General features: G+C 41.0%; 1 protein-coding gene across 1 annotated transcript; it reads left to right on the top strand.

Moving 5' to 3' along the window:
• The first annotated feature begins 525 nt into the window (after positions 1 to 525).
• On the top strand, positions 526 to 4484 carry hgh1 (HGH1 homolog (S. cerevisiae)). Its single transcript, XM_035428179.1, has 6 exons — positions 526 to 1154; positions 1519 to 1619; positions 1859 to 1957; positions 2127 to 2218; positions 2454 to 2576; positions 3838 to 4484. The coding sequence occupies exons 1-6, from the start codon at positions 613 to 615 to the stop codon at positions 4030 to 4032; spliced, it is 1152 nt and encodes a 383-aa protein (XP_035284070.1). The 5' UTR covers positions 526 to 612; the 3' UTR covers positions 4033 to 4484.
• The last annotated feature ends 7562 nt before the right edge of the window (positions 4485 to 12046 follow it).

The following is a 12046-nucleotide window of genomic DNA, read 5'->3' as shown; positions in this document are numbered from 1 at the left end:
TAGATACACTAATGGATTATCGTGTCTAGACAGCTGCCTGAAGTAATTTCCTAGGTATTTCACAAGCTTGTTGGCTAGCTACTCTGTATCCCAATAGAACACTGGCTTTCTGGCCAGTTCACGTTAGCTTGATGTCGCATCGCATGATGGGGCGGATGTGTAATATAATGGGCTGTGTAGCCTGGACTTGTAGCCTAAACGTCGCAGGTTCGATTCCCAGGTTGAACACAGTCGTTGTACCCTTGAGCAAGGTACTTAACCTGCATTGTGTCCGTATATATCCACCTGTATAAATGGATGCAATGTAACTGCTATGTGAAAAGTTGTGTAATTCGTTCTGGATCAGCACATTAGATCGTCTACTAAATGCCTGTGATTTAATGTAATGCATCTGTCCTGTGCCCACATCTGTTCGTTCTCAATGAAAACACGCGCTGGTTTCTTCTGCTAAGCATTTTAATTAAATAAATGGTTGTATTATAATGTGACGTTTCACCACGTATCCTGCTTGATAGTTGGCCATTGTATTTTGCTTTGACAGGTAATTAACTAGTTCCTGGTTCAGTGTCCAGTAAACTACTGCATTTGATTATTTTACGGACATCAACAATCATGCTGAGTGACGGGGAGGCCAAAGAACTGTTGTCTTTCCTCACGCTGGAAACAAGGCCAGATGTGAAGGGTCAAGCCACCGGGTATATTCTGGGTCTCACTGGCACCAAAGATGGCTGCAGGTACCTGCGGGGTAAACCTGACTTCCTTAGAGCTCTCTTGACCCTCACTGGGGACCACTCTGTTGCCATCGTTAAGGACTGCTACCATGCGCTGGTCAACCTCTCTGCAGACGAGACCTTGCACCAGGCCCTGGTGAAGGAGGCAAACATTTTACCTAGTCTTTTCGCCAGACTCCTGGACCAGGATTATGACTTTGCAGACAGGATATGTACCATTCTTTCCAACCTCTCTCGCCACGAGAAGACCTGCAAAGAGGTGTTCAGGGTGCTCCAGGAGCAGGAGATTGGCCTGGCGAAAATAGTGGAGATCTTCTGCACTGAGGGGTACAACAAGAAGGCCCCCCTGCATTACCTGGGCCCTCTGCTGTCAAACCTCACCCAGCTCCCAGAGGCCAGGCAATTCATCCTGGATAAGGAAAGGTAACTTAACACCATTTATATTTTTTAGTTGGCCAGAATGTTATCTTGCATTGCGCCCTAACAAAGGGTTTAACCATAATTAAGCAAGGGTCCCCACTGCCCATTCATGGTTGCACCCCTGTCAATTAGCTGTCTATAGAAAGCTGAGATAAGCTGGCTGGAGAAGCTAAAGTTATTAGATTAAAGCAATGATTTGTCAAAATAAATGCTGGTTACATGGGAAATCAAGAATATTCTTGAACTGCTGTCCTCCTAGAACATAATTGGGTCTGCCTGTAATGAGCCAGTGTTAAAACCATACAGTAATTAGCCAGTGTTTTTAATTGTTTGGCTTGAGCCTTAGTTTTGCATTTTCCTCATGCAGGTGTGTGGTCCAGCGACTCCTGCCTTACACACAATACGATCAGTCCATCGTAAGGCGCGGTGGAGTTGTGGGGACATTGAGGAACTGCTGCTTTGACTACAGTAAGTGATAAACGTGAAACACTACAGCCCTGGCACATGGCAGGCATTGCAGTCATTGACTTTAAGTCACAGTCAAAAAGTGTCTGTAGTGTGGGCAGTGCTGATAGGCTCACTGTTTGGTGACTATTTATGATCATTTTTGTAATCATTCAGAACGTCAAAGATTGAGAAAGCTGGTGGCAAAGACATTTGGATCTGTAGAAATGACAGGCATTGATTAGTTGATTGTGCACCTCCAGGTAATCATGAATGGTTGCTAAGTGATGCAGTGGACATCCTGCCATTCCTCCTACTGCCACTCGCTGGGCCTGAAGAACTGACTGAGGAGGAGAACGAAGGTAAGGCAATCATTTTCACTCCATTGTTGTCCTTGAACCTCATCCAATCATTCTTCCGAATTATCTTGCAAAAAATGTTAATTAAAAAAAACCCTAAAAGAAGTCAGTATAAAGTTCATGTGAATTGCAGTGTTTAATTTCACCTGTTACTGGGACTTTCCGACTGTAGGGCTACCTGTGGATCTGCAGTACCTTCCAGAGGATAAGGAGAGAGAGGAAGACCCTGATATTCGCAAAATGCTCGTTGAGACTCTGTTCCTGGTGAGAGTAGTCACACGTAGACCATCGGCTGGGAACACCAACTGTCATTTAAATATGCGGCACATCTAGATTTATTTGGCTGTTAAAAACACTCATTTATCATGTATCGTAATAACTGTTGCACTAAAACATGACCTCATTTGTTATTCCACATTGCATACTTCTCATCTGAGGTAGCACACGTCTGGGGCTGAACGTTTTGAGCCCAAATCTGATGACTTCTTTTTGTCTCTAGCTAACGGCTACGAAGGCCGGTCGCCAGATTTTGAAGAATAAGAACGTGTACCCTATCATGAGGGAGTTCCACAAGTGGGAGAGGGAACCTCATGTTGGGGCAGCCTGCGAGAAGCTTGTGCAGGTACAGCAAGAGTTTAGATCAAGAGCAAAAGCAGGTGTTTTTTTTTTTTTTTTGCCAAAACCCCTTGTAATTTGCAACCGCAGAATCTGTCCTTTCATCGACTGCTGCTTTGTCTTGACCATTTGAAAGGAATCCCAACACGTGGGTTTTCCGACAGAATTCCATTACGACTCTGCAGAAGATCACCGGAGAGCTGTGCGCTGGATTTATTTATGTCCATTGTTGTGTTTGGGAAAGGACCCAGTTTGTCAAGTTAATTAAGCACAGCACTCCGCGCAGAAATTTACAGCTTTGGCGTTCTAAAATGGATACGCTAATTTGCTGGAAAAACCTTTGCGGTGGAGTGGCAAGGCTCGTAAGTGGAAGCTGCTCGGTGGAAAAGATGCCACGTTTTCTTGCAATGAACCTCGGTCATATTCATAATGTCTGGGGGATCTGTTTGAACTGGGGTCCAGAACGCACAAGCAGTTCAGTCGTTTAATTTTTCCTAGCCCACGAAATTGTTTTTTGTAAAACATCAAATTGGACAGCGTTGCCTGCTCTAATTATCTTGGACTAATGTGATGTTATGCAGAATTATGGGGAGAAAACTAGTGAGTTTTAAATCTTGATTTACTGCAGGGCCAGATGACATGTGTTTATGTGACATGTAGCATCAGTAGAAGACTGTTAACTAGTGAAATTATTGTAATGGGGAAAAATAAACTGCTAATCTATAGTCTCAGTGCTATTCGCCTCCTAATTGGCAGATTTATTTAAAATACATTATGCATTATCCTTTTGTGACACCGAAATGAGAAGTCTTTCTCTGGAGTTTTTACAAGTTTTTTTTTCTTTTTTATTTAAATTTGGTATCTCACTGTCTTCATAGTCACCTTCGGCGACTGAATGTTAGTTGATGTATACCGCATGCGTTTGTATTTTCTCAAGGCTACGATGGGCATACTACAATGATAGATAACGGGATGTATGTTCATGTGCATGCATATACGCACTGCTCCACTATAACCTGAGTGGTAGTAATAATATTTAATAGTCATGTGGTGTTAAGTTAAGTGACCGCATAATGAGATGACATTTTAAATTATTTTCATGCTGTCATATTTTATCCTCATTCTGACATTTGAGCAAGTGATGTCCTGATCATGTGTCCGTCAGGACATGCGGAAGGGTCTGGTAGCTGGTACTACCCTGGATGAATGAAGCAGGGGTTAATCATATGGGCATATTGGTTAAATCACACTGCGTTCCCTCCATCCAGGTGTTGATTGGGGATGAGCCGGAGCCTGGAATGGAAAATCTGCTGGAAGTAGACATTCCTGAAGACGTGGAGGTGAAGCTGAAGGAAATGGAGGCGAAAGAAGAGGAGCAGCTAGAGAGGGAGAAGGAGGAACTGTTAAAATCTGAATCAGAACAGAAGCCCAATAGTATGCCTGAGGATGGACTGAGCAGATGACGTACAGGCAGCATTACCTGTGTCACAAAGTTCCACTGGTAATACAGTACGTCAAGTGTCTTAAAAATCAGAAGTGTGCGTACAATGCATTGGAAAGACATTGGAAAGAATCATGCTTTTTCTGAAATGTTGCCATTGTTGTGGAAAACAGCCTGTGGTTTTTAATGAGAAATGATGTCGGAGAAGGCTGTGCAGCCTGAAATAAAATCATTTTTAAGTTGCACCTGTTCTCACCCCCTTACAACTGGGTGAAATAACTGGCAGGTCTGGCCGTCCTCTAGTTTCTTGTTAAAATTCAGGTGTATTTCAGGGAGTTATTGCATTGCCAGTGTTTCCCCTTCAATATCCTTAAGGGTACAGGGACCACCCCTGTACCCTTGTTCATCAGAACCAGTTGCTCTTGGTTGGACACCAGTGCAAGTACAAATAAATAATCGAGTTCATAATTTCAATGTAATTGTACTCATGTAATTTTTGATGAGAATATCCATAACATACACCTAAATTAGTAATAACCTCTAGGAAACTGCCTTGTTCATGCCTCTATAGAATATTTGACCATTTTGTTTAGGACCATGGACAACAGTTGAACAGTTTTGGGTTTATACTAACCCTTGGCAATTGCTTAAGGTCAGAGGTCAAACAAATAATAATATCATGGGATCAGAAGCAAAGTGCATTGTATTTATTCATCAAGATGAATGTTTGCCAACTTCAGTCAGTTAAAACTTAATTTGCTGCTGTCACCTTACAATCAACTTTTTTACAATCAACACAAGAGTTTCTCTTGTGTGTTCAAAATAGGAAACAACCTCTGTAGCTGTGCTGTGTTTCCATTTAATGACAACTGCCCTTCATTTATGGAATTTAAAATTCTGTGAGGGGGAGAAATTTTAATAATCCATTATTTTGACAGACAGGAAAATAGTTGGCTGGCTGCATACTGATGCCTGCCTGGAAGGTAGCTGTCTGGCAGAAGTGAGTTTTGCCCACAGAATTCACTAGAATATGAGTCACGACAACATGAAACTTTTCGCAAGAGAATTACGAATATTTCCAATCAAAGAGGAGAACAATGTTTTTGGGTGGGGTGACCACAATTGTGTGTTAATTGTAAACAAGAATTCCATCTTGCTGCCCTAGGTCATCACTTTAGTCAATGCAGCTAGCCAATTAACCAGCTGGTATGTCTAGCTAGATACCTAACAAGTTACACTTAATATCTGTGAGGCAGTGCTGGAATGCTGTGCATGGTAATGTCATTGCAGATCACCTTTCATCTTGCAGTGAACCAATGTGCATTTGAAACACATTTATGATATAACCATAGCACAAAGACTGTATTTTCAGAAAATATTCAATACTATAGACTAATTGAAGTGATTTTGAATAATGGTGATTTTTAGTTTCATACACTTGCACTTAAACTTAAAGTTTTTTTTGTGCACCTTAAGTTATACAACATTCTGATACAGAGTCATTGATGGGGAAGAATAATGAGGGATTTTTAACCCTGTCTGTCGATTTGACTGATCAAAATGAATGTAAATGGAATCTGGACTGTCTTTTACATGAATATGTCTAGTGTATTTATCTTTAAGACATACACGTTCCAGACAAGTTTTTCCAAGGTTCAGACATGACTGGCTTTGAGGTGTACGAGGGGCATAAGACTTCCCCCATAAGCCTTGTTCTTGCCAGTGATGGTTCCTGTTCCTTTGTGTCCTATACTACTGTGTGCAGGACAGGAAGACCTTCAGCCACCACAATGGGAGAAAGAAGCCAGTAAGCACAGGCATATTCAGGGCTGTATGGTTTCCTAATTCCTAGGAGGTCGGGAGGGAAATAATAAACATGAAATTATAAACCACCAAGGGCAAACTTTTTAAATGCAGTAACGATAATGTATAGGTATGGGGCATGCCCCACCAAAGCGTAACATGGCGGATGGCAGACCTGCCATCACAATAATCATAATACAGATGAACAGCTTTATTTGTGTAGAGATTTAAAACATGGTGTCCAAAGTGGTTCACTGGGAGAGAGAGAAGCCAGTATAAAATGAACTAAAGAAATTGAATTGCATACAGTATCTATAGCTCAGAGAGGCTTCAGTGGCAGAGCCCCCTTGTCACATGTTGAACGGAACATCTAACTGCCATAGTCCAGTAAGACTTGAGATCCATTCCACAGATGATGAGGTCCACATCAGCATACTACGTTCCATAAAACTGTAGGCATAATAACCTGCGTTGAGGCTGAACAAACATCTCTCAACAGAGATGAACGGCACTGTTTTCAATTCCTCTCCCCCAGCCTGTTCTGTACTGGCTGTTGGTACGCATCATTGAATAAAGCAGTTTGGCTTTACTTTTCTTTGGTGGCTTTGTATAAAGGGAGATGCTAATCAATTAAAACCGTTTTTTTTTAATTACTTAATGACCAACAGCCACGAGAAGTTTGGCAGCTGGAATTTTAGGAGAACATAGTTTCGTCTCATGAAACCAGTGTTTCGGGAGGATTTTCGCTTGCAGTGTGAGCATCAGCACAGATTCCCCTGATGAGTAAGACAAGGTCCCTCAGGTAAGGCTCTGGTCAGAGCATTGATCTGTTGACTATGAAGCATATTTGGCCACTGACAAGAGTAGAAAGCAATTGGTTGAAGTGAAATGTGACAATAGTTAACCGATAGCTCTGGATGAAGGCCCATTGCTGTGCAGCAGATATGCAGAGCTTATTTTCCATTGAAATTTACTTAAATTACATAACATAATTCATCCAAAAAGGTTTTTGTTTTGTTTTTTGCAAAAAAAACTAGATCTTGGTCACGTTTGTACTCGATTATTTGGAGATCGTATTTCATTTGTGTGGTATTGTCGAACAAGCAATCGCACGACACAGTCACTTTCAGTTTAATATCTCCTCAGTTGATTTGTGAGCCCCTCTGTTTATGAAGCATATTTTCGTGGCTCCGAGGAAATTATCCGAAGCAGAACATTTTTATGGGCAGGCAGGGCTGCCCACGTTATCCTCCAGAGCTCTGAAAGAACTACGAGTGAAAGGTCTGAGAAGAGAGAAACGACGGAGAAACGGTTATAAATAAACAAGCGTAATGATTTCAAGACCAGTTTTAATTAGGAATGCATAACGCTGTGGCGGTTTGGCCTTGAGTCTGTGCGCATGGGGAATGAGAGCAATTTAAGCCAATTCACCTTATCCCTGTTGGGAAGACCAGTTTGGAAAAAGGAAGACTGCTCCCAGCGTGAGCCTGTATAAAACGGCGCAGGCATCCGCTTACTTCGCTCACCTTTGACTTCTGCTATTCAAATTTGACTCGCAGAAAAAAAAATAACCCACAGAGAAATTGGGGCCCATATTCATAAATTATCCCAAAGTAGAAGTGCTTATCTAGGATCACTTTCACTTTTAGCATGTAATTGATGATATTGGGATATGGACAGGGGAAAGCTGATAGCTCAGCATTGCTACTCTAAAATGCTTTATGAATATGTGTGCCCTGGTGCCAGTTATCAAGGTTCCCCTGAGCGGTTTAGAGCATTCTCCCAGATGTCTGAAATGCTCTTGTGTGTATACGTGGACCAGTGGGCTACTAGATAAACACTGAATTTAGATTTCACAGTACATTGGCATTCAGAAACCGACATTGTACATAGACAAATCGATGATATGTTGATGCATCTAAGGCACCTTCTTTGCTTCCTCCAGCACGGTTTGCTGGTGCGATGTCATTAGGTCTTGTGAGCAGTAATAACAGAAATATAGACCTATGAAAGCCTCAGTCCTGATCCATCCAGCACTTGGATGGCTGTCAATTCAACTGAGCTCACTGAGAAGCACACACACCTGTTTCCTTGGAAACCACCATATATTCTTTATAGTATAAAGTCAACCTAGAATGGGCCTGGTAAAGGTGGACCGGCTGTCTTGCAAACTGGCAAAGCACTGACTGAATGCATTGGCAATGTTCTCAGTCTGGAATTTTCTGGATGTCTGCTTTTGCCACCAGGGGTAGATGATAGATGCTACCCCATTATAGCATTGTTTGGTATCAGATCTAAAAATGGATAAGCTTTTAAGTCATCTATGAATTTAAGCTGCTAATTTTATGAGGTAAAGTTGTCAACATTTCTCAGAAAGAGAGGGATGTTTTGTACTCTGAAGAAAGGAAAATGTCATAGCATTTACCTTTGTTTTTCTATTACAATAAATGATAGGCTGTCTTTTAAAGACTTTAGCTAAAGTAGAAACTGAACATAGTCCTCTAAAGTTTAATGTCGAAAAGTGAAACTCATAGTACTTCAGTGTGCTACAATTACTATGGAAAAATGGTTCATTACTGGACACAAACAAAATATAAACGTATTGTATGTCTTTTGACTGTTAGAGAGGCAACTAGAGCACTCAGAGGTAGTTTTGAGCCCTGGACCTAGGGTCTGCAAGGCAACAACAGTATCTGCCATGTTATGGTGCAAAGCTGCCTGTACTTAAAGTTATAAAATTTCCTTAGTATGAGAGAGCACGCCCTTCAATAAATCTGGCAATGCACCATGTACATCTGTCATCTGCCATCAGATCAAGAAAATCTCACTTCCAGATCCATTTGCACCTTTTTATCACCAGTTGTTATCGGCAGCTGTTACAGCCACTTTCTCCTCCAACCCTGGACCGTGTTCAAGTGCATAGTGACGCGAGGTCAGAATGTTCAAATTCAGATCAAACGCTGTATAAGTTTGCCAAAAATGTGGAGGAGCCTGACATTTTTCAGTTGTGTCCCAAGTTCAAGGGTTGTTTTTTTATGCAAGATGTTGTTAATTGCTTTATTTGGCCAGTTGACAAGCACATTTACGCAATTCACTCCAAAATGTTTCACTATTTATTTTTGGTTGTTTCTCTGTAGTCATAACACTCCTGTCATTTTCTTTAGTTTGTGGAAGTGGTAGATTTACTCACTTTGAATTTTCAGTATTCATTTATCCATTCACCAGGATATTTGCGCTATAACATCTCAATATTGCACAAATGTAATTGTTTAAAGATGTCTGGACATTGAATACTCAATGGCTTAGTCAACACTTATCTAGTGATTTTCTTCCATAGTATACTGTTAAGACACTTGTGCTTAATGCAGTGGCATGCCCTACAGTTTTGATTGAAACCAGACTATGCCATTGTTAATTCTGGGCCTAGATTCCTATGGGTCAATGCATAAATGGCCATAGGTAACAGGTAACACAATGGCTCCTTTGGTCAATTGGTTGTCTGTGAGCTGCCTGCGTCAGCCGTGTTTGCTGCACAGAGGTCTGCTGCAGTGGATTTCAAGTTGAAAAGAAGGTGTAGTACATAACACAGAAGACGTGTGAGCTAGTGTGCACCTTTCTGAATTGACTTAGGATGTTGCAACGTGTGTGTGTGTGTGTGTTTGTATGTGTGGGCAATAATGCTATTAAAGTGATAAGTTTTTTTTTTGTTGTTTTTTTTTTTTTTTAAACAGTGTTAGCCAATTACTTTCTCTCATTTGATCTTTGGCTCATTAGTGCTTGATTAGTGGTACTAGAAGATTGGAAAGATGTCTGGAAAGAACTGAAGACTTCAAGCAAATTAATACAAACATGAGATCCACCAACCGTCAGCATGGGTCAGTGCACAGATTCCCCACAGCTAAAGGAAACTGAATAAAATAAAATTTTGTACAAAATGTGTCCAATTGCATGCTTACTTATATGATTATGTAGACAAATTGCAGTAAGTCTGTTGTTAAATACAGCCAATTATTTTAACCCTCATATATTTAATATTGGGTGCTCTGGCAGTAGTTTTCATATCTGTATAATAATAATAATAATATATGTACTACAGAGGTACAGCATCAATAAAAACAGAAAGGAAAACCAAACAAGCTACATACATCTGCAGTGTATTACAGCTCCCCCATGTGGAAGCTAGTGGAAGGGAACATTTGTGCTTCACAAGTTAATATACAGATACAGATAATATTGGATGATTTATTCAGAAATAAGGCAAACCTTTTCCATATTTTTTTTCTGAAATTTTAAGAAAAACCAATTTGAAAAGGTAAATTAGCAAAAGAGCAAAGTATCCTGATCTTTTTATGAAATTGCTTAATAAAACAGTGACCGCATTTAAGACAAAACAAAACAATGTAAAATAACAACTGTGTTTTAGTCTCTCTGGATCAGTGTCACTAGGCAGCAGAGCGAGGTCACGTTGGCTGCAGGGTGACTCGGTGGGATTCGTCGGTGAGAGTTACTCTGTGACAGCTACATCACGCACTGTCCCCTCTCCCGGCTCCCCTGCTTTCTTTGGCTCGCGGGGACTGGAAATTTGGGGTCTGGCACCTCATATCGCTGTGACAGCTGTATACTTTGGATCTTCTTATAGGAGGGACCTGTTTTTTTAAATCAATTTCTAAAAATTTTTTGTTGTTGCCCTTTTATTCTATTCATCCTGCTGCTGCCATCGGCAATTATCAGTGAAGACAAGCGAGTCAGTTCCAGTGGCAGCCATACATTCCCAAGCCATACTACTACCTCTACCATGTTTCACAGATGAATAGGGCGCTTTGGATCATGAGCAGTTCCTTTCTTTCTCCACACTGTCCTCTTTCCATCCCTTTGGTACAGGCTAATACTAATCTTATCTGTCTGTAACCCAAAACTCAGTATTTTAAAGTACTTTTTAACACTAACCTGGCTGGTCTGTTCTTGAGGCTCACCAGTAGTTAGCACCTTGCAGTGAACCCTCTGAGGTTATGCTGGTGTAGTCTTCTCTTTATGGTAGTCTGGCGCATCTATGCCAACATCCTGGAGAGTGTTCTTTATCTGTTTGACAGTTGAAAAGGGGGTTTTTCTTTACAATTAAAAGTATACTCTCATCCACTACAGTGGTCTACCAGATTGTTTGCTATTGCTAATGTTTCAAACAGTTGATTTTGGCACACCCAATATTTTAGCTGTGTCTTTAATGAATTTATCCTGATTTTTCAGCCTCATGATGGCCTGCTTTATTGGCATTGACACTTACTGGTCCTCATTTCAGAGACAACAGTTACAAACCACAAATCCAAACACATATACATAGACAGCATCTCCCATACAAGTGTATGCAATAACAGATACTGAAGACACAGAAAACATTTAAAAAATATAATGATAAATACAGAAATGATTTAAACTGTCAGTTAGTAAAGACCATCAATATTGTACTTTATTGTATCTTTATTTTTTCTCCCAATTTTAGATGTCCAATTTGGAGGGCTTTCTTACTGTTGCGACATCCTCAGTCTGTTCTGGAGCGTGCAGACACGCACGTGCTCCTGGAAAACTCAGGCTCCCAGCCATGACTTATTTTCACTCAACATTTCGCCAGCTGAGCGGCACAGCGATCGCGCTGGAGGACTGCGCGTCACACGCAGCTGGAAACAGACCACAGAAGAAGAGCCGCTGCTGCGTGACGAGGCAGGGACTAAACAGATCACTTCTGCGCCACATTCACCCAGGCAAGGGTCACCACGCCTGAAGGATGTACAGGGTGCATTCCTGTCTCCTGCTCGCCCACTCTGGCCACACAGTACTACAGGGGGGCATATTTATATCACTACAGCGGAGAGGCATGCTTCTCACTGATGACTGGTAGCCTGGGAGGCTCCTACTGCAGGGAGGAGTTTATTTCTCTGAGGTGAAAACACATCTAGCTTAATTTCAAATGAATGTGTTTTGTTTTGAACAATCAAAATCTTTGGTTTAGGTTCTTAATGCTCACTGCTAATTTTATAAGTGAGATATTACGAGGTTTCACTGAGCTGTTATCAACTGTTAGTCTTTTATGGACATGTCTACAGTGCATGTCTTAATTTTAAAAAAAAGTTGCTGAAGGTGTTTTTGCAGGAATTGCGATGGTATCTATAACAAAAAAAAAAAAACAGGTAATACAGTACTTGGTACTGCACACCTGCATTAGTGTTCAAGGAATTAAT

The sequence above is a fragment of the Anguilla anguilla genome, chromosome 8, assembly GCF_013347855.1.
Source record: "Anguilla anguilla isolate fAngAng1 chromosome 8, fAngAng1.pri, whole genome shotgun sequence".
Taxonomy (NCBI): domain Eukaryota; kingdom Metazoa; phylum Chordata; class Actinopteri; order Anguilliformes; family Anguillidae; genus Anguilla; species Anguilla anguilla.
The sequence above is the reverse complement of the archived record's forward strand: the minus strand, read 5'-3'. Positions and strand labels throughout refer to the sequence as shown.